Source organism: Armigeres subalbatus, chromosome 3, assembly GCF_024139115.2.
Source record: "Armigeres subalbatus isolate Guangzhou_Male chromosome 3, GZ_Asu_2, whole genome shotgun sequence".
NCBI lineage: Eukaryota > Metazoa > Arthropoda > Insecta > Diptera > Culicidae > Armigeres > Armigeres subalbatus.
In genome coordinates this window covers 25,896,708-25,919,674 of record NC_085141.1, presented here as the reverse complement: position 1 = coordinate 25,919,674, position 22,967 = coordinate 25,896,708, and the positions used below count along the sequence as shown (strand labels likewise).

Sequence of the window (22,967 nt, the reverse complement as noted above, 5' to 3'; positions counted from 1 at the left end):
CGCATGGGGCCGTACACTTATTATGTAAGCAATTTTCTAGGTTTTTCGACCCTTCTCCCCCATGTAAGATTTTTCCATACAAAATATTTTTATTTATATGACGCGTAAGATATTGACAGACCGCCCCCATAAGTGCTTACGTAATATGTGTACGGCCCTGGGTCAATTCAAACCAAATTTGTAAACACGTATTCTCTGCCCAAAACTATTATAGAGAGGCCGGGAGAAACTTTTGGAATGCGGGAGGTTATTGGGGTTGCATATTGTTTGGAAAACGACTTAATTCAAAATCCCTCCTATTTAGTTCATTCGAGGTTCTTTCACGTTGAAAAATGCTCCAAATCAAATTGCCCGAATTTCTCAAAAATAGCAAATCCTCGAACATAACATTTTCCCGGTAATAACATTTCTTCAAGTCATTCAACGAAAATGATATTTCCCAAAAATGATTCTTACCGATACACATATTCCAGAATATGGCATTTCCCTGAAAATGACATATCTCTGAATGAAGCAGGCCATTAACATAACACTATTTGGCTTGAGGTCATTCGACATGAAGGGCATTTGGAATAATTATGAACAGCATCAGAAAAATCTTTCATAGAAAGCATGCATTTGCTGGGTATATAGCAATGATAATTGTTACCCTTCATCGGAACCATGACTTGCCCAGTGAAAAGCAAAGATTAATGTGTTTCTTTCTGAATGGTGGATGTGATTGCATTTGCCTGGAATAAGGCAATGGTGAGTGTGATCCCTTCTTTAAAAATGGGCGTTTGCCCGGGATAAAGCATCGATGGATGTTTTTCCTTCTTTAGCAAATGACGTTTGCCCGGAATAAGCCTATTCAAACCAACGATCCCTTTTTCAAGATCAGTCAATGTTTCCAAAAGCTTTCTTTTAATCAAATGATGAAGTATCAATAAGTTAACACAATTACTCTGTTGACCAATTGGTTTTATCTTTTCCTGATTGTAAAAAAACTGAAAACCAAACTGGCAATTCCGAGCAAGGCCGGGTACATAAAGCTAGTACATGATATTTGGAAGATTTTGTACCAAATTACTTTGGCTGCACTGGCGACCACCTCGTCAGAGCAACCGACTAAAAAACAACAAGGCAGTCTCAATTGAGTTGTCACATCCTATCCTAGCTTTCTCGCTGCATAGAAATTAGAAAACAACAAAGCCAGTAAACGTCAAAATGTATGAGGAACGAAAGAGTATGTGACAATTGGGACATTATGTTAGTGCATTGTTCTCGAAGTTCTGTGAAAATTATACTAAATTGTATACAAGAGGAAATAGACACGACTTTTCACTGGCAGTAGGTAGGATTCCGCCCGGAGAGATCATGTGTGGACATATTGTCATGCTTCGTAAAATCCTGAAGCAGGTCAACGAATTCCAAGAGTCTTTCTATTCAGTAATCATTGACTACGAAAAAGTTGTCGATGATCAGAACTACAGAAATCTGTGGGGCGCCCTCATACGCAAATGTATTCCGGACAAAATCGTCGACCTCAGCGAAGCGCAGTTTGAAGCTTTTACGTGTCGAGTCCTACATAACGGAGTTTTATCTGATCCAATTCGAGTAGTCGTTGTAGTGAGGCAAGAATGTATTCTAGTTCCGCTACTGTTCCTCGTCGTAATCAACGACATCATGGTGGGTGCGATTGATCGTATACCAAAGTATCGGCTGCGCTGTAAGCCTATTACTATGGAGCATATATATGACTTCAATTAATATCGCAACGGTGGTCTGATATGCAAACTAATAATCCGAACGCCCCTCTACGGCGCTTCACCTTCCACGTCAACAAGACTAAATCAGAAAAAATATGTTAAGCTCTTTTTAGTGAAATGTATTCAACCGTCTTGAGTAAGTCGAGTCAAGTACGAGACACTGAAGACGACCACACAGTTGTGGTCGAAATACGTATCTGCAAAGATATCGAAATAATTGGTGGAATTAAATGGACTTACTTAACTCGTCTTAGATGGTTGAAGACTAAATCGTTGAATGTCAACACGAACAACCTCTCCAACTTTACGGTAGCCGTGCAAGCAGTGAAAAAGGTCTAAAACTCTCAATATTTTGGCAGCCAATTAGCGTCGGGTGGTGGAACCAAGATTGTCATAGGAGCAGTCGTCAAAAAAGGTTAGAACTGCTTTTGCGAGTTGTAATAAGTAAGTTGTAACAAAATGTGATGAGATTCAGATTAGTCAACGCACACATTTTCGAGTATTCAATTCTAACGTAAAATCTATGATGTAAGTGAGACTTGGTCCCTCCTTAGCCGTGCGGTAAGACGCGCGGCTACAAAGCAAGACCATGCTGAGGGTGGCTGGGTTCGATTCCCGGTGCCGGTCTAGGCAATTTTCGGATTGGAAATTGTCTCGACTTCCCTAGGGCATAAACGTATCATCGTGTTAGCCTCATGATATACGAATGCAAAAATGGTAACTTGGCTTAGAAACCTCGCAGTTAATAACTGTGGAAGTGCTTAATGAACACTAAGCTGCGAAGCGGCTCTGTCCCAGTGTGGGGATGTAATGCCAATAAGAAGAAGAAGAAGTGAGACTTGGTGTGTATCAGCAGATACCCTGGTAGCCTAACAACTCAATCTCGAATGATGAGCTCCATCGACGATGCCCCGATATCAACAGAAATTCCAGAGCGTAAATGGAGATGGGTCGGCCACACATAGCAAAAGAGCGGAGACGAATTATGCAAGCTGGGCTGGAATCCGGCAGGACATCAGAGCAGGGGCAGATTTAGGAGCGTAGCCTCAATAAAGAAATAAAGGAAGCCGACAGGAATCTGACCTGGACCCTGGTCAAAGATAAAGCGAGCTGCCGCCCAGGATGAAGATCTATTAAGTTGGCCATACCCTAGTAACATTTTGGTTTTATGCTGGTTTTATAAGATTCTAGAAGAGTGAATTATGGTCTTTAAGAGCGTTAAAAAACTTAAAATGTTACTTGGGTATGTACCCATAAGTTCTAAGTTTTCCACCGAAATTTGATAAGGCTTATGTTTATCTGCCTTGATTTACTTTGCAGTGACATTCAAGGCTAGCTCAGTAAAAAATATACGTTTTTTAATAAATTTAATAAAGATTATGACCAAAGACAATTTCCAAAAAGGATTTTCTCATTAACAAACTGTGTTAGATTCCCTATCACCAAACTCTATATTTTCTACTTAATAATAACACGCGTCGGGTCAGTGATTTTGTTTGTTCGGTCTGCTGACAACTACAAAATATTCAAATGCTACAATGCTGTTCTGGTGACATGCTTCCCTCGCTTATGCCTGTGGCGCTGGATAGTCGATCAACTGCGGCACCTCTTCATCCTCGTTACACAAACCGGCATACTTGGCATTGCAACCCTTCTGACACTTGGAGCAAGGTTCGCCCTTGACGTAGATTGGAATGCCAATGAAGTCGTTGAACGAGTAATTGCAGACCAGGTACAGCTGCAGCCAACCGTTCTCGATGGTCCACTGAGCCAAACCGCATCCGACTTTGTTGACCTTGTCGCTTGCGATGACGGCAAAGTGGAACACCATCACGCTCTTGCCCGGGTTGTACATCGTGTTGACCATGTTCTTGTTGACGTCGTGGCGTTCGTCCCACCAGCTGCTGATCAGTTTCGGGACCTGATCCTTAACGTCGATCGTATCGGCACTGGTGGCGATGTAGTTCAGATTCTGGCCAGAGTTCAAATAGTCCTGGGTATTGTGGCACTTGTCATGGCCTCGATTGCAACGGTTCGCATTCATCTGTGCCGTGTCCGCTAGGTCGTCGTCCCAGGTCTGCGTGAAGAATGGGTTTTAGTTGACTTTCTACTGGTACATATGAATACTCACCAATGTAGGCATGGCGGAAGCCTTGGGCAACCATTTTACTCCACCGGTGGCCAATGTGCTGCGGTAGTTGTTGTGTGTGTCGAGAATTAGCTTCTTCAGTTCGTCGGTCATTTCGATGATTTTGGCATCCTTCGGACAGGTCTTGCTTAGCTTGCGGTCGTTGTTGCATCCGATATTGGCTTCCCCACCGAAACAGATGCTGGGGTCACAGTAGTCCGCGGCGTAGGCGTACTGCAGTATGGTCCCAACCAGCAATGGCCAAATCCAAACTGCAGAAGAGTAATGAGTACAAGAATGAGAATGTATGTTCATCAAATCAATATTGTCAATCGTATGGATAGGTATCTCATATTTCATGATATAGTAGTGAAACAAAGTACTATCGGTTTTGGAAAACATGTTTGCTTCCCACATAATACGAAGTTGTATCTTGATCGAAAAACAATCGGGTCACTCATTTCACACATAAACATTTTAAAGACGAATCGGGGCAAGAATGTTTAGGATCCTTTAGAAACCTGGGATCAATCTTTTAGTACATTGTCAATAACTCATTTCAGAGGAAAACTTTCAAAATGTGTTATATGATGGAATTCTAGTGAAAAGGTTTTTCTATAACTCTGCCTAACAGTTTGTTCTTTGAGTTCGATTAATAAGGGATTTTCAGCGCTAGTTTCAGTACCTTAAACGAAATGATTGAATTGTTTAATAATTGCTCTTCAAAGCGCGTATAGATATGTAGTTTTGTAAAAAACTGAAAAGTTTTCACATTTATTCTCGAACGACGGTTTTCCCTTGCATTTTTTTGTCCGAATACGTATTTTTGAACAAGGATTCAGAATAGGGGATCTGCTCCTTGAATTCATAAAATGTGCCCAAATCAATACCATTCTAAAACAAAGAATCGGTGCGCAAATTATTTTATTTCTCATTTTTGTGATTTTTTACAGCAGTGAGCTTGCCGGATAAAAACAAAACACGACACAAATGGAGTCTTAATTGCCTGTTTTTGTTATTGATGTAGGAGCATGCTATTAATAATGGAACAGATACCCTATATAAATCTAATTGAATATTAATAATATTTTGTAGTTATTAATACATCTCAGTCAAATATTTTATTTTGTGCATTTTACACAGTGTGTCATTAAGAAACAGTTTAGGATTTCCAAGTCTCAAACAGAAATCCTAAAGGTCTTTTGAAAAACTTTACTGATCTGAGATGAAATCTTTAAATGCGATAGCAATATGTTTGAACAAAAACGAATTTGGACTTCAGAGCTTGTTGCAAGAATGTGCTTGAACCTTAGTACCGATGCATGGTTTAAATTACTGTTATCTTACCTTCCTGTTGAAAAAGCCAAAAACTGTTATGGGACGCGGATAATTCTAATTTGATTTGACATGATTTCAGAGTATAATCAGAATTTAAGTTCAGAGTTCAATGGAAATAAGGTCTAATAAGCGGTAAAATGCGCGGCTATAAAGCAAGACCATGCTGACCCAGCCACCTGGGTTCGATACCCGGTTCGGTCTAGGAAAGTTTCGGATTGGAACTTCTCTCGACTTCCATGAATGTTGGGCATGAAAGTAACATCTTGTTGGCTTCGACTTAGTCGAGTCAAGTACGAGACCTTACTGTTGTGGTCGAAATACGTATCCGTCAAGGTACAATCAAGTTGCGGAATTAAATGGGATGGTACAAACTCGTCTTATGACAAGTTGAAGACATTTCACTAAAAAGCTCTGAACTTTTTAGCTGAACTAGCTTTTAGGTAAGATTTCGTTTGTTGTTTGAACGTTAAATGTTGCATTTTGTTTTCCTTAGGGTGAAGTGACCAGACGTCCCGGATTATGCGAGACAGTCCCACATTGTCAGGCGTCACGGAAAACGTCCTGCATTCCATGATGAATATACATTATCTGGAGAATCTAGGAAACCTGAATGGAATGGATGTGCTGTAACAGATCCAAGTAAACAGAAGAAAAAGGAAGACAAGAACAGTTTAAAGGGTCTACTGAGCATAGAAAATGAAGGTTTGAATAAGGCAGCAAAATAAAATTTCCATAAAAAATAGAAATTTTCCATAAACAATTAGGAAATTGCCAATAAAGAAATCAGGGTACTGCAAAACCTCTTTTTGCGCCCAAAAGGGGGGAGCGTTAATGGAATCAGAACATAAAAAGAGGAGCGTAAAAAGTTTGCCAGCTCTTGGGTAAGCAAAGTTTGATATTTACTTTTAGTCTTAAGATGTGTCTTTTACCAATTTCGCTATTAGGGTCGTCCAAAATGTTTTCGTTATCATGATCGTCCAATTGTTTGAGTGCTGAGGCCTTAAGATGTTCTTGGTACGCCAAGAAAGCAAGAAGTCATAAGTGGTGCAGATCCCTGATGACGCACAGTAAGACGTTCATCATCGTTTTCAAGTATTTAAAGTTTTTCGAGAACTTCCTGGAGCTTGGACCTGGTTTTGTGATACATAGAATAGAACGGCTTCATTGCATAAGTTCATGGTCATTCAAGAAAACCCCGGAGTAAGGCCTTAAGATCTACACGCGTAACCAGAGATCTTTTGGCTTGTTTCAAAAGTGGTAAATGGTAATTGAAAAGTTATACATGCCCTTTATGGTACATAGAATAGAGTTTGCCCTTTCCAAATGTTGATGGTCATCCTGAAGTAAGGCATTAGGATAAACATGCTTAATCAGAGATATATCAGCCATTTTAAATTTAGTATTTGTCCGTTGTGGTCCATGAATAAAATGCGTTCATGGCATATGCTAATGGCCATCCTAGAGATTTATGGAGTAAGACTTCTAGGCTTACACGAAAAACTAAATGGTCTTTAATCTAATTTAAATATAGTAAGAGGTCTTTGCGATATTAGCCCGTTATTCTCCCTAACGTTCTCAGTGTGAAGTTGTCTTGTTCCAATTTATTCACATTTCGCATTTCCAAAGAATAAACAGCTTCGTATTAGGAATATGAATGAAAATTGTATACTACCTGGAACCCATGACAACAAGAGCTACTAGGAATGCAAATATATCAAGATGAGGTTTCACATCTTGTTTATTCTTCATTAACCGCCTAGAGCTAATAACAACAACTTGAACTACTTGAAATGCAAACATATACCAATAGCCTCAGGGGTCGATCTGCAGATCATTAATGTATGAAGTTCAAAGACTACCTATTTAGTACCATGGCAGAGACAAAAACTACTTGGAATGCATACATTCACTCAGATGAGGATGCACAACTTGTTATTTTTTTTTTCAATTATTGGCTCCATCACGGAGGTTCATCAGCAGGTCTAGACTCTATGAAGTTCGTTGGCTACATGGAACCAATGATAACAATAAGAACTATTCATGCAATCATATAACAAGAAGCGGTCACACAACTTGCCTATTCCTCAACAACTGCCTCCTCTATGGATGTTGATCTACAGACCTTGACTTTACGGAGTTCGTAGACTATTTCGAACCCATGACAATAAAAAGCACTACATGAAATGCGAACATATACAGTATTAACCCGATTTTGTCACTCCTCGATTTTGTCAACCCCTGATTTTGTCTACCCCCGATTTTATCACGTTTTCGATCAAATTTTATCACCCCAATATTTTTTGAGAATTTTAGTCGTTTTAATTTTTTTTTAAAATAATGCCGCAAACCGCCTGTAGCTCAGTCAGCGAACTGGACTATCGAAATTCATAACTGGCGCCTTATGAATCTTCGACCGATTATTCCAACAACAGTGCTTCTTATACGCAGTTACCTTCTCGAGTATTCAAGCGTCGATGGGCGTGTGGTCTACATACCGGCCTCCCGACCTCGACGTCCATGGTTTGAACCCAGTCTGCCGCACTTTACTTTTTTTTAAATGAAAATCATCATTCATAAGGCAACATATTAAAATTCATACCGATTCCTTGTGGCAAATTTTCATAAGGCGTTTGATTGGAAATCATACCTCCATTTTCCTCAGTGCTCATTATCAATCGTTTCTGGGTGCCTGTCAAGAAGTTTGTAAGTCTCTTCGACAAGAAATTACGGGTTCCATTCAAGTATGTTGCCTTTTCGAGGCATTAATTGATTCATATTTGCGAAACAAATTAAAAAATTGAAAATAAAAACGATTTTGTCATATTATCTATTTTATCATCCCAAAAATCATCAAGCGGTGATAAAATCGGGATATTACTGTACCAAGAAAGGGTTACGCAACTTGTTTATTCTTCAAAAACTATCTCCATTGCGGAGATTGATCCGAAGACCTTGACAGTAAGGAGTTCATAGACTACCTGGGAATCACGACAACAACAAGAACTACTTGGAATGCCAACATGTTTAAAAAAAGGTCACACAACCTCCAAGACACGTGGATTCTTTTTCGCAAATTTCATATCAATTTGTCCATTTCGAAACATGTGCTGTGCATATGCACAGCCAAGATATTTAACAAAAAAAAAGGAAATGAGATGTAAACAAAAATAAGCACGTGCCACGACAACCAGATGCCAGATACACGGAGATTTGGGAATACCCATTAAATGTTTTAAAATCACCCACCTTTGGAATATATATGAAGCTGTCAAAAGGTGGGTGTTTTCAAAATTTGCCAAATGGGTGGAAAGTGCCCATCTTCTAACAGTTCCACGAAGTGGGTGTTTTTCAACCGTTTCTGAGTGAAAAAATAGTTGGCAGTTTTTTGTTCAGAATTGCATCTTTAGTTTGTTCTGCCCGAGGTTCTGCCCATCTGCTGATTATTAGTATTTTATTACATTTTTTCAAAGGACGAATTCTCTTATCTAAACAGCGAAGGTAAGTAAAATTTTAATGTTTTCACAGTAGAGAAAGTTATTAGAATATAGAATTAGTGTAAAGAATCCATTTCAAAATGGCTCCGACCTAAATTCATTTTTTTGTATTTTGCAGATCACTTCGTTATGGATCGTTGAGAAACCTAAGGAGACCTTTAGGAGACCTAAACGATTCAGGATTACAGCAGCCTGGATGCAGTTGGAACCTCGGCTGGAGCACCGAAGGACCTCCATGTATAAATATCTGTTTTAGTTCATTTGAAGTGATTGTTAGTAGAATAATTAATCATAAGCTTGTGTAATGTTTATAGAGAGATGAGATGTAATAAATAAATATTATTTAATACGTTTAATACTGTTAAAAATTTAATTAATCTTTGAAATCAGCGCCGAAATTATTTTACTGTAGATGGGTATTTTTCACCCATTTCAAGGAATTTTTCGCTGCGAGAAGATGTGTGAAAAATATACATCTATTTTGACGTATAAGCCTTTTTCCCATTTATGGGTAAAGCCACTTTACCCATCTTATGGGTTAGTCCACTTATCTCGAAGGTGGGTGAAAAAACACCCACTTTTGGGTATTCGTATTTCTAAAAACATAGTCCCTGCTGTCCCCTCTTTTCACGTACAGAAATAATAACACATAGGGGAACTGATCCGATCTCCATCGCACTGAACATATATACATTTCTTTCTGTCAACATGCTCACTGTTGAAAAAAATCACAATAGTAGTTTGTGCAACTAGTTGCAAAAAGATGATTTTTTCAGCACGAGTTGTACGTTTATCAAACGAGGCTTGCCAAGTTGGATAAATACTACGAGTGCTGAAAAAATCGAGTTTTGCAACGAGTTGCACACGCTATTTTTTGCAATGACGAAAACAGGGCTTTAATGTGATAAATCTGTACCAAAATGGTACAATTGTATTTACTTCACATGATCAATCTTTCCAAACTGTCATGCTGCTGCATAAAACAAACATATTCCATGTTATCGTGCCACATTGTATGTTCGACAGACCATAGAGCGATAGATAAACCTGCTTTTAGAAAATTTGATGTCATGTCCATTAAATTACACAGGATTTTGTTTTTACACGATTTTTTTTCGCTCGTATTTTTGATCGTGTGACTTCAATTCGCCACCAAACTCTTCGCAACATGTTTCAAAAAATCCAGAATAAATCAAAGAAAAATCACATGATAATTAATATACGTTAAACATTTAGGATGAGTGGAAAATTGAGAAAATGTAAATCGCGTAAAAACAAAATCCAGTGTATTTAATTAATTACGTGACACAGAGAATACACTGTTTGAACACTCACCCAAGTTAATTGAACTAAATCTGGTCATATAACTATTGTTCTAATGCTGGTTTTTCATTATAGCACCGAAATGAGTTCTATAATGGATATTATGCAACCCATTTGAGTTGCATAATGTTCATTAAAGCACCCATTGTATTTGTAATGAAAAGTAGGCCGTTTTATAAGGGTATGCGATAAGACATTTTTTCCTAACGAAACGAAACGAAACGAAATTTAAAATGTTTGTGTTGATTCGAAACGAGACGAAACGAAATATATATTTACTTTCGAGACTTCGAAACGATACGAAATCAACGTCCATTTAATTCGAAATTTTTCGAAACGAAACGAAATTTTGATTTTTTTTCCGCGGAATTTTTATTACATTATGTACATTATGTACGCAATTCTGAATTCATTTTCTAAAGGTCAAATAACTGCTTTGCGACCAATAGAATTATAGTCACAGAAGAAGCAGTCTGTGATAAATCGCCGTTTTCCCGTTTACCATTGACGATAAGGCAATACCTCAGCATTTGCGCCACTTTCAAAGGAATTCATCGTGGAGTGGGTTCTCCCGAATTTGATCAATTTTATATCAGTTCAGTTTTATATCAGTAAGTATGTATATAAAAAATTATGAATTATGGGATTCATTTTGTATTCTAATTCAAATTCTATTTAAAACCTTATTTTATTTAAGACTAATGTGATTATGCTGAAGCATACTTCATATTCATTTATCGGCGTGGTTTTATGGCATTGAGCTAAATCAAAACCAAAATATACGAAGAAAGTATACGCAGATAGAGAAATGTTATTAACATACATTTGCTCACTAGACGAATCCTCTGCACCTTTCCAAAATGCACGAAAATATGTCTTTCAGATTGTGTTTCAGAAATGCGATCGCAAAATTTGAACGACTACAGTTTGCCAGGTATGAAAAAATATTTTTTCCTTTTTCATACAAAAGCATGTAAAAAAAGGATATAATTTCCTTCACAATTCAACCTTTTTCAAGGAGGCTCGGAGACCGGAGACTTATGTACAACCAACTCGACGAACCAAGCTATTGTCTGTTTGTCCTTGTATGTGTTTGTGCATATGAGGCATGCAAAAATGGTTGTCAAATTTTTATCCTCAACCGACTTCAATTGAGTGCAAGAAACAACAGCTATGGACAGTATGAGCCGGTCATGCCCTTACAGTCAATTTAGGATTAGGTAGGCTGACCAGATCATTTCGGTGAAAAAATTGGACAAACGCGTTTGCACAACGGGAGTCAAAAAACTTGTGACAATATTCAAGAGCAGTGGAAATTCAAAATTTATGGGCTCAATTTTAATTTTTCGTGTTAGAAGTTGGATAAAATTTTTATAGTGAACTACTCACCACCATAACTTTCTATTGTATTAGGTTAGTTGGGGTAAAATGCTGAACTACAAATATTTCACTGTTCAAAGGGGCGAGAACAAAAACACGAAGAAACAAAAAAATACGCATTTTTAAATATTTTAAAACAAATATGGAATTTTGAAATTTTATTTTGATCTACTCTACATTAACACATACATTAAGGATTTTATCACTGACCAATATCAAAAACTTTTCCAATTCTGAACAGTTGAATTTTCCCGTCATTTTTTTTTATTCGCTCCATCGGTTCTATGAACCTATATTATTGACGCCTTTAAGTATTTTTTAAATTTAAAACAGAAATAAAAAAGTGCTATTTTTAAATATTAGCCTAACATTTGCTCGATTTTGAACGAAAATCGAGTGTATTTTTCAGGGCGGTTCACACGTGCAGCACTTTTTTTGCTTGTGATTAAAAAAAAAATTTTTTTAAATAGTTTTTCAGGCTTTCAGGCTTAAAAATATGAGTTCTTTGGGAAAATTAGGCTTAAAACAGCCAAAGAATCGATTGAGACATTGAAACGAAAGCAATTTTTGACGGGAATCGCCAATTGAAAATAAAAAAAAATAGTCAGAGTAATGCGAACAGAGTGGGATTATTAATTTCTCGTGCTAAAACCCTTTTTCATGAATATAAGTCAGGAAAAATCTGCAGATAAGAATAACAAGCAAAGCACATGAATAAAATGTAATTTTAATTATTTCCATCAATATGGTTGGCGCATACGAATGAATGACAAATCCAATCAATTAACGGTCCTTTTTGATCGAAATAGATTCAAATGATACTACATGTAGCCTTACACCTCGGAAATCTTGTCCATTTATTTTGTTCTCATGTGCATTCAAAAAGGCGCAATTTCGTCGTCGAAAGTAAAACAAATCGTGGCGAAATTTGCAGACAAGCACCTGATTTGTAAACTAGCCTGATCTGTAAAGTACGTGAGGACTGAAATCCGAAAATTTTTATGCGAGTAAATATCAAGATGAGACAACAAAAATAGGATTTGTTTTCAAATTTCTAGAACAAAGCCTACTATTTTATCAGTTTGTCTTAAACAGGAGACAATTTTAGGCTAAGTTCTGAAAGAAAATCAAAATCGTCAAAAACTTACATGGAACTCTTATGCGAATCCTGACAGTATTATAGTCCCCTTTACAACCTCGTGCTTCTTGAGTCTCACTGAGTACATACATTTTGTTATTAATACGGAAAAAATAGCTTACGTCGGAATATAACGCAGTGTTTCAATTTGCCCCGATTCGCCCCGATTCAATCCGCTGATGAAATTTGGCAAATTTTAATGCCTTCGGAATTAGCAGAAAAAAAACATTGATATGAAACTTTTTGAAAAAATCTCTTTTTGCCACCTGTTGTCATTAACTTAGGGGCCGTCCAGAAACCACGTGGTCATATATGGGGGGAGGGGGGGGCTTGGAAAATGACCACGATAAGCCACATGGGGGGAGGGGGGGTGTTGCTCTCGAACCACGTGGTTTTTTTTACACGAAAAACTTTTGGTGAATAACAATAGCGGTGTAAAAAATACAAATCATTAAAATTTGATGATTTAATCATTAAACGCAAAGCGCATCTTAGGGCCGATGCCCACGTAGCGTCTTTTCAACTCAGCGTTAAAAAGACGCAGGTGTACATCGAGAAAAACCGGTAACGCAGCGTCGGTCGTAATGCCGATACATATCTGCCCTATTTGACCATCTTAGCCTTAGATCCTTTTTCCATAAAAAAATAAACGAAAATACAGGTTGCGATTCAGTCTCAATTTCCACAACAAAAATTTGGAAAGGAAAAATGGAAAAATATAAAAAAAATTCGCCGCGCCGTGCAACCGCCGCACATGGTTCTTGGCATCACGCCGCCGACACTTTTGCATCAACGGACTGCAGCTACAAATTTGAAAAAATATTCATGTTTTTACAATAATCCAAGAAAAAAACTTCAAAAGAATTTCTTGTGGATATTCAGGAAAAATCCAGTAAAGAAATTTCCTGTAAAAACTTTGACATAACTTCATATAATCCTGATAAAGTGCTGGCATTCAGAATGATTTTTGAACAATTCTCCCTGAAAAATTTTGCTTTAAATTGTTAATGAAAAAAAAAACAAAACATCTCCTCTCCGAAAAAAATTCCATGTGAATTCTGTCTGAAAATTCAAAACAGTCCCGTGGGAAATACATATATTTTTCGGTGAAAAAAAAAGTTCAAATTTTCATACATTCTAATGAAATTTTCTACCACAAGTTCTTTCGAATCTTCACCAGAAATTCTTCTTTATTTCCAAAAGAAGTTTTTCGAACATTTTAAGGAGTGCACTTCAAAATGTTCAGTCTCCAGTTAGCTTTGCGAGCAAAGGCGTAGGGTTGCCAACCCGGAGATGACGAGTTCGATTCTCGTTCCTGTCTAGGATGTTTTCGGGTGGGAAACATTCTCGACATCCTAGGTATAGTGTATCCATCGTACTAGCTACACAAGATATATAATCGTGCAATGGCTGGCATATAAAAGCTTTCAATTTATAACTAAGGAAATGCTAATAGAATATACTAAGTTGAAAAGCAGACCAACTTCCAGTTGGAATATGGAGCCATAGAAGAAGAAGAAGACTTCTAAATTTTTCAATAAAAAAACTCTTCTGAATTTCCGAAAGATATTAAACAGCCAATGCCACAGGAAACACTTTGATATTTCCGATGATTTTTTGTTTTTGGATTTTTTTTCAAATTTGGAATTTTGAAATGAAAATTTTTCGGAATACTTTTTTCCGAGGCATTATTTAGAATTTCCACGGAAGAGTCTATGCATTATAAATCTTTAGAATTCTCGAGATTCTTGTTTTTTTAATTTGTACCATACATTCTTCCAAAATTTCATCGAATTCATTCTTCTTCGGGAAGTCATTTTGATTTCTTTGTAGGTTCAGCTAAACATTGCTTTTAATCTTTACCATGCAAAGATGCAAAGGAATTGATTTAGAAATTTTAAGGAATTTCCACATCAGAAAATCTTTAAATTTTGATTTAATGTTTTAAGGAATTCCTTCAAAAGTACATTTTTTTCGTTATTTTCACTTGTAAAAACATCGAAATTTCCTCGGGAAATTCATTATTGGTGTTTCAGATGAACTTTTTTCGATTTTCTACTGGAAAATCTTAGGAATTTCCATCGGAAATATTTTGGCATATTCCGAATAATTTGTTTTGGAAATTAAAAAAAACTGCTGAAAATGTCTAAAAATTTCTTTTGGAAAACGAAAAAAAATTTCATTGGAAATTTAGAAGAATTTCCTTCGAAGATTCATTAAAGTTGCCCAGGATTTTGAAAAATGGATTATTTTTTTTTAATTTATACTGAAACCTGTTAATACCTGTGAATATTGGAATGTAAACTAATTTGATGATTCTGAAAGCAAAACTGGAATTTCTACAGGAATGCTACTCAAAAGAAACAACAGTAGGAGGTTTTATTTGCATCTCTAAGATTACATATTAACTTTGTGATTCTCTGATAAATTTTTTGTTGTAAGAGTTCAGTTCAGATGCTTCGCTGAGGTTAATATATATTAAGAATTTCCAGTACCTCCAGAGCTACGGAAGGTCCCAAATACTCTTAGAAATCTATAGGGATATTCAGTGATAAACTTTATAATTATTTTTAAAAAATTACTGATAAAGAAATTAAAAAAAATTATAATATAGGGATTTTTTGGAAAATTTCTAAACCATTACAAATTTTTCTCGAAATTTTTATAACATATTCGCGTGTCCACATTTTTTTGTATCCTCCTGATGCATCGAAGGTGTACGAGTTCTAGATATCCTAATACCCGATACACATTACAACATGATAACATCATCAAAATGTTCGAATTCATGAAAATTTATAATTTCCATGCTGGGTTCAGTTTGATTTTGAATCAGTTGAAATTGTCCATCTTCAAAATTGATCGGTTTAACCATATGTTTTAGTTACATAAGCTTTTTTTTTAATTTTTGTACTTGAGAAAAAACCACGTGGTCATAGAGGGGGGGAGGGGGGGGTCTGTCAAATGACCACGATAGACCACATGGGGGGAGGGGGGGGGTTGAAAATCTTCAAAAATATGACCACGTGGTTTCTGGATGGCCCCTTACCTATTTGTCTTTAGATTCCTGTCTAAAATATTGAATTTGTTTGAATAATGTTTTGGAGCTCTTTGGAAAAATCAATGAAGAAACGGGACAAATTGAGGTTTTTGTAGATTACGACGGGACAGCATAAAAAAGTCTAAAAAACGGGACGGGTGAAGAAGCTGGCCTTTAATAAAAAAATACTTTACAAGAGCCTCAGGAATCCGCGCCATGGCTTTGCCTCTTTGACAAAGTTATACTGATCTGATTCATATCTGATTATATTTACAGTCTGAGCCTGATATCTCAAATATAAAGTGGTCTTTAGGATAAAAAAATGGGATAGAATAGTTGAAGATATTTTTCGTTCTCTGGTGGACATTTCTAATGAAACACCGAAGACGTTTTAAAGAAGAAAACTAAATATGTATTTGTCGATTCAGAATGGGATTAATTAGCAGGCGTTAATAGAAAAGTTTGTATAACATGATAACATTATAACAACATTTAGAAAACAGCTTTATGATTTTGTTCAGCGGCGCAGCCAAAATTTTTGATAACACACGACCTTACGAGACAGTATGCTTTAAGTCTAAATTTGTTTCGAAATTCCGCGGAATTCCGTTAAATTTCGTTATAAGCTAGTTTTTGCAAGCGAAATTTTTGTAATTTTACGAAACGAAACGAAATCAATAATTCAGATTTCGCCATGCTCAAATTCCGCGAAATTCCGCGGAATTTCGTTTCGAACCACCTGAAACGAAATTTTTCGAAATACCGCATATGCTTACCGTTTTATCACTCAAACACCAACTGTAAACCAGTTACTATGATCAGGAATTGCAAAAAAATTATAAACATACAAAGTTTCTTTCCATTGCTTTGTTTCTTATGGGATAAATATCGAAGCCCTTCAGGAGCAGTTTTCCTATAATCAAAAAGTTTAAGCAAAAAATGACTCTCGAAAAACATTCGAAAGCTGTTAAGGTGGCGAGCATTTTTCGTTCGACTTGAGTCGTTTTTCAGTGTGCTATCGAGTATCCATAATGCCAAAATATCTCGTTATTCTTGTACCTCCTCGTGCATACTCGAACGTTAAGTCGTTTTCGAGAGTGAATCGAAAGCCGTAATGCCAAACATGTTGGAATCGAGATACGCAATGCCACCCCTGGTTGAATATGAGAGAAAATAGCCCAATTAGCGAATCGCAACTGTAGCAATATCCGTAAAGTTTCTCATCGGTATCATTTATCGCCGTTATCACTAGTACACTGCCGTGAATCGCATATTTGTCCCATATGAATAGGAAACTCAGCAAAGATGGGACAGATATGCGATTCACGGCGGTACACGTTTGAGAAAAAATGTGCACATCTTCCATCAGTTGCTTCAAGTACCCACTCAAATGTCCATCGTTCAGGGACTAAACCGATGACGGTGGTTGTGGCGTTGACGATGGGTTGAATAAAACCACCATGGTTACGGGTTTGCTCATCTGCCCATCTGCTGATTATTAGTATTTTATTACATTTTTTTCCAAAGGACGAATTCTCTTATCTAAACAGCGAAGGTAAGTAAAATTTTAATGTTTTCACAGTAGAGAAAGTTATTAGAATATAGAATTAGTGTAAAGAATCCATTTCAAAATGGCTCTGACCTAAATTCATTTTTTTTTTGTATTTTGCAGATCACTTCGTTATGGATCGTTGAGAAACCTAAGGAGACCTTTAGGAGACCTAAACGATTCAGGATTAAAGCAGCCTGCATGCAGTTGGAACCTCGGCTGGAGCACCGAAGGACCTCCATGTATAAATATCTGTTTTAGTTCATTTGAAGTGATTGTTAGTTGAATAATTAATCATAAGCTTCTGTAATGTTTAACATTAAAAGAGATGTAATAAATAAATATTATTTAATAGTTTAAATTAATGTTTGAAATCAGCGCCGAAATTATTTTACTGTAGATGGGTATTTTTCACCCATTTCAAGGAATTTTTCGCTGGGAGAAGATGTGTGAAAAATATACATCTATTTTGACGTATAAGCCTTTTTCCCATTTATGGGTAAAGCCACTTTACCCATCTTATGGGTTAGTCCACTTATCTCGAAGGTGGGTGAAAAAACACCCACTTTTGGGTATTCGTATTTCTCCGTGTAGTATTATTAATAATAATTTTCATTTGTTTGAGAAGATATCTTGCTTAACTTTTCAAAAGGACCTAAGAAACATTTTTTTCATGAATTAATTTGAATACTGCAATCAATTGCTTTGATGTTGTTCTGTTGATTGCGCCATTCAAATTAATTCTTGAAAAAAATGTTACTTTGAAAAGTAAAGCGAGATATATTCACTCATCAAAATTTCTTCCAAAAACTTAAAAAAATATTTATTTCACTTTTTGAATTCAACATAATTATGAATAATATATGACAGCGTCAACGTATTAGATAGTTTTCCTATTAACGATGAAGGATTATTTTAATAGTAAAATAAGGCTCCTGGCACGGTACGGCTAGAAGCTTTTGGACCGAGGTGATCTTTTGCTCGGTTTCAGGATACGTTTTTAAATGTATTCTAATATGTTTATTTAAGTTCTAGTGATACGCATGAATAGAAAAGATTGAAGTGCGTGAGTTCAGCATTATTTACCTACGGCTTCCAAGCAGTATAAATCATAAGTTTTATGTACAGTGAGCCGGGAATCGGGTCCATAGGCCCAAGTACAGTGAACGTTCGCTAATTGGCTTTTTTTCTAGTTGGGGTGCTTTTTAGTTGGGGGTTCGCTAATTGGGGCGAAACCCAATTAAAAAGCAGCTAAACGTCAGAATGTGATGTCGAAAACGCGATGACGTTTTGTTTCCCTGTTCCGCGGGATCTATATTTTCTGGCGCGTTCAATTTTCCTTTGTTCAATGCAAAAAGTAAACAACATTGACGCTTGTCAAAACGCCTCAATTAGCGAACGGCATTCGCTAGTTGGGGTGAGGTCGTGCCCCAATTAGCGAACGATTACTGTAGTGATTTACCCTACATGAAAAAATACATGAACTTTAAACGCTTTTAAAGAAGGGGATGGAAAAAACGCACAGTTTGATTGCTTTTTTATATTTCTTTATGGGAATTTTCTTATTTTTTTATTAAAGCAAATAAAATATTCGTTTCACTAATTACATGCTAAGTAGCCATTATATATAAAATACAATTAGTGTTACAAACAGTGCTATAATTGAGGATATTCTGTATCAAATAAACACATTAATTGATATGAATGATTGTTTCTACTCCTTTGATGTACAAAGTATTGTATAATTTTCCCTCAGAAAACAAATGGCCAAATTGGAATAAAATTCCAAATATGACTTAGGACCAAGGAATGTAAAATATCAACATTGCCAATGGCAACAACATTGTCCTCTTTTGTAAATGTTGGAACAAACTCAACCTTCAAATAAGCGTTTGTCCAAAACTGGAACAGAATAGGACAATGATCCCCAGCATTTTGAAAAGTCATCGGTCTTCGATGACGTTTTTGGTTAAATAAAGTATCAGTTATCAATGTTTAGACATAAACTTAACCATCTGTTGACATGATTTGTATTTTACTTTGAAATATACAAGTTCGCAGTTTGAAAAGTTCTCAACAATTTCCTCTCTAGGTTTGTTTCAAATAAAATGGAGAGCAACATTGTCTTTATCCTCTGCAGATGGGGACAAAGAGTTGTCGCTATTCTCTTTTGTTGCGTGTTTTTTGCATTTTTCAGCTACAATTGCATTCCTTGCTTAGGACACATCATATGTCATAATGTTGCGATCAGGAACTCGAAAGTGACCTCTAGGAATTGATATGTCCTAACCTGGCCTAACCTGTCAATGGGCAAAACTTATTTTTGCATATAAACAATAATGACGGATCCATAAAGAAAAGGGAAAACGATCCATAACGACCGATCCATCTGAATGTTCCATAAAACGCTACCATAAATCCATAAAATAGTTCACGAGATTCCATAAAGAATTTTTCGATCCATAACTAAGCTAAAATTTAGCAATTAATAGGGAAATATGTTCCATTAACATGGTCAAGAAAAACAATACAATTTTTGCTATTTTCACATGAACATATTGCAAGTGATCCATGAATCTTTGGAAAATGATCTAAAAAACGTATATTGTGATCCATAAAATCTAAAATTTGCGCAATTTGAATCGTGATGATCATCCATAGTTTCAGTAAAATGATCCATAATTCTGGCCATTTGATCCATAACTTTGTTTAAATGATCCATAGTTTTGGTGATATGATCCATAAATTTTGATAAATGATCCATAGATTTTATAAAATGTGTGTATCAATTGATATAGTTTCATTGGCCTTCTTTCCAAGCATTATGGATCACATTATCAAAATTATGGATCATATAAACGAAATTATGGATCATCATCAGGATAAAAATTGCACAAAGGGGCTGCCCACAAACCACGTAGACGTAGACCCTCACCCTCTTGAAGTCTACGTAGACTTTTCCAAATTTTACAAAATATCATATGTGATTGGACAATCAAAATCGAAATCAAATTGAATCCTCTGTCCATAGCTCCTGAAACCAAATCTGAAAGTCAATTAATTTAATTTCTGTTGAATCCTCCTAGAGGTGTGCACCACCGTTGCCGACACTTTTGCATCGGCGCGCCACTGCTTAAAATATGTCACCCATCTGACTCATAATTCTCCACCGCTGGTTCAAATTTGTAGAAAAACAGAGAATTTTTAGAATTTCGAAAAATTTCGAAAAATTTCGAGTTGAAATCCCGAGAATGCCAAGTCTACATTCCAATAAGTTTTTCGTGGAAATTTTCGAAGAAGATCCCGATAATAATCTTTAAAGCTTCCCGGTAATATTTCAAAGAACTCTCCGTGAAAATTCCGATGCTTTTCTTGAAAGTTCCATGCAGTATACCATTCAATAATCAGCCGTTGAAATCTCAAGAAGTCCAAAACTATTCCCGTTAATATTCCGAATAAATTTCCGTGAAAATTTAGAATTATTTCCCGAGGTAATTTTATGTTTTAATGGACATTCCGAAATATTTCCCGTGGAATTTAAGAATGGTTTTCTACGTTCTTGCAGATTTGAAACAGTTTCCTGAGGAAATTTAAAAAAATTATAGACATTCCAAAGACTTTTCCGAATAATTTGCGGTGGAAATTATAGAGGATTTTTAGTTGTAGTTTTGGTGAAATTCTCGTAAAAAATCAAATAATTTGTCATGAAAATACAACAGCTTCCTTTCAAAATTGCATTTTTTAAATTTTGGGTGATTATTAACCAGAAACTGAAGATGAAGGGAGCAGTTATCACTGATATTGGCCGTATGAAGAATTGGTGGAGTCAGCAAGCCAAAATCATGACTGAAGAAGGTGTGCGCCGACTGACAAGCGGCATCAACATAAAATTGAGAGAATTTCTTTAAAATAACGATGCAGTAGTTAATTCAGTTGTTTATATGGAAAAATAATACAGGCTTTGTTCCATTTTTAGAAAAATTTTCGACTGAACGAAAAGATTAAAAAAATACACGCATTCGAAAGTGCCCCATTTCTAATTGATCTGGTCTTTACCTCTACTTTTGTGTTCAACCCCATGATCGGCTTTGTAGCTATGTATAATTTTGCTGAGCTATGGAAGCCCTGCATGCACATCACAGCATTATAATCTCTGTTTCTTAATTGAAATTCCAAGATCCTCAATTCTCAAAAGTTCTATCAAAATTCTTAGCAGCTGACACATTGGTAGTGTCTAAATTTTCGTTTTGTATTCGTAACGCAGTCGTGTTATAATTAAACTTAAACAGTTTGAAGTTAACTCAATTTGATACGATTATTAGTGTTGGCAAAGTTTAAAATAGTTCATAATATTTTTTCGAAGGAAAAAAATCCTAAAAAATGCGGGCGGAAAAAAATTACTTTTCCGATCTACATCGCTATTGGCTGATATTGATTTCGGCGTCATGCCAATATGCTGCTGCTGCCTCCAGATTGTTACTATCGACACCTTCCACGGTTTTTGCACATGAGAAGACCTTTACATGTTTTGAATCAAGTGAGAATCAATTCATAATTGGGAGCCAGAATCAAATTTTAATCAAATAGAAATAAATCAGATTTGAATCATATCAGATTTGCCTAAATCCAAATCAAAATCAGATCAAAATATGATTGCAAACCATTTGGCTTCAGATTAAAATTGTTTCAATCCAAATTATTTTAATAAATAAATTCCTTGCATATTTTTCGATTCTCAAGTGATTCTAATTTCGCTCTTATTCAGATTTGAATAAGCTATTGGAATTCAGATGCGTTTTATTGAGACCTTTCCAGCTGCATCTTATCGCGATTTTATCGACCGGTTGACTACTCCGAATTTTTAAAATTCACTACACGAAAGTTAAATAGCGATATCTATATTTATCGTGGATGCTCAGAGAATCGTTCGAAAGAATATCAGCAACAACGGACTCTAACGTATATTCACGGGCACGCAGGAATACTTGTTGAGCCTCACAGGCACTTCTGAACACGCAAATGCATTAATCAACGCTTTTGGAAAATCATGCGGATACTTATTGACACACAAATTTGTAAACTACACGTCACTGAAGGGTGTTCACCTCATAGACCGACACGAAGACTGATGCTCACTCAAGGATACTGCATATCAATTGTTCATCTCATCTCTACTCATCGACAGAAAATTAATATTATCTCATTACAATACCAGTAACAGAATGGGAATTTTTTTTTTGAACTACACATGCCACAGAATATAAAAGGCTCCTTTTTTGTCGAAAACGTATGAGAGCATTTGACTAAAATTTGAATGATTATGCTAATTATCTCTTTAATTTAAATAGTTTTTGGCAACAATTTGGAACAAGATCTTGAAACATTTGATGGAATAAAAATATGACGTTCAATATCCAATTTTGTTGTTGTTTGCTTACATTTGGCTACGCCAAACATCTTCACAACCGTTTTTGTCCGAAAAGCCCAGATAAGCGAAACACGAGCAGCTTCAATGGATTTTATCAACACACGTTGTTAAACTTCCCGTTCCGAGAACTCTTACTACGCTACTCCTCCTCGGAGATCTCGCACAATATCTACTGACCTATCAGAATTCGCTTCATTATATAGCTCCGGTAAAAAGCATCTCCCCTAAAGCAGCTTTCACAATTGGTTAGTGCGTTTTTCGTTTTAAAACTTTGCATTAAACAATGTGTAATTATTTTCCTTCCAGTAAGTAATCCAGGGTCCAAATCGTGTGTGCAAAGCTGTTTAGTGATTCATTCGACGCCTCCCAGCATCAGTGACCAATTAGTGCGCATCATCGTG

General features: G+C 36.2%; 1 protein-coding gene across 1 annotated transcript; it reads right to left on the bottom strand.

Moving 5' to 3' along the window:
- Positions 1-3,180: 3,180 nt before the first annotated feature.
- LOC134227868 (antigen 5 like allergen Cul n 1-like) lies at positions 3,181-22,737 on the bottom strand. The gene is made up of 3 exons (XM_062709554.1): positions 22,577-22,737; positions 3,880-4,148; positions 3,181-3,825 (listed from the first exon to the last, which is right to left on the bottom strand). Exons 1-3 carry the CDS (start codon positions 22,593-22,595, stop codon positions 3,316-3,318), a joined length of 798 nt encoding a protein of 265 aa, XP_062565538.1. The 5' UTR covers positions 22,596-22,737; the 3' UTR covers positions 3,181-3,315.
- Positions 22,738-22,967: the final 230 nt, after the last annotated feature.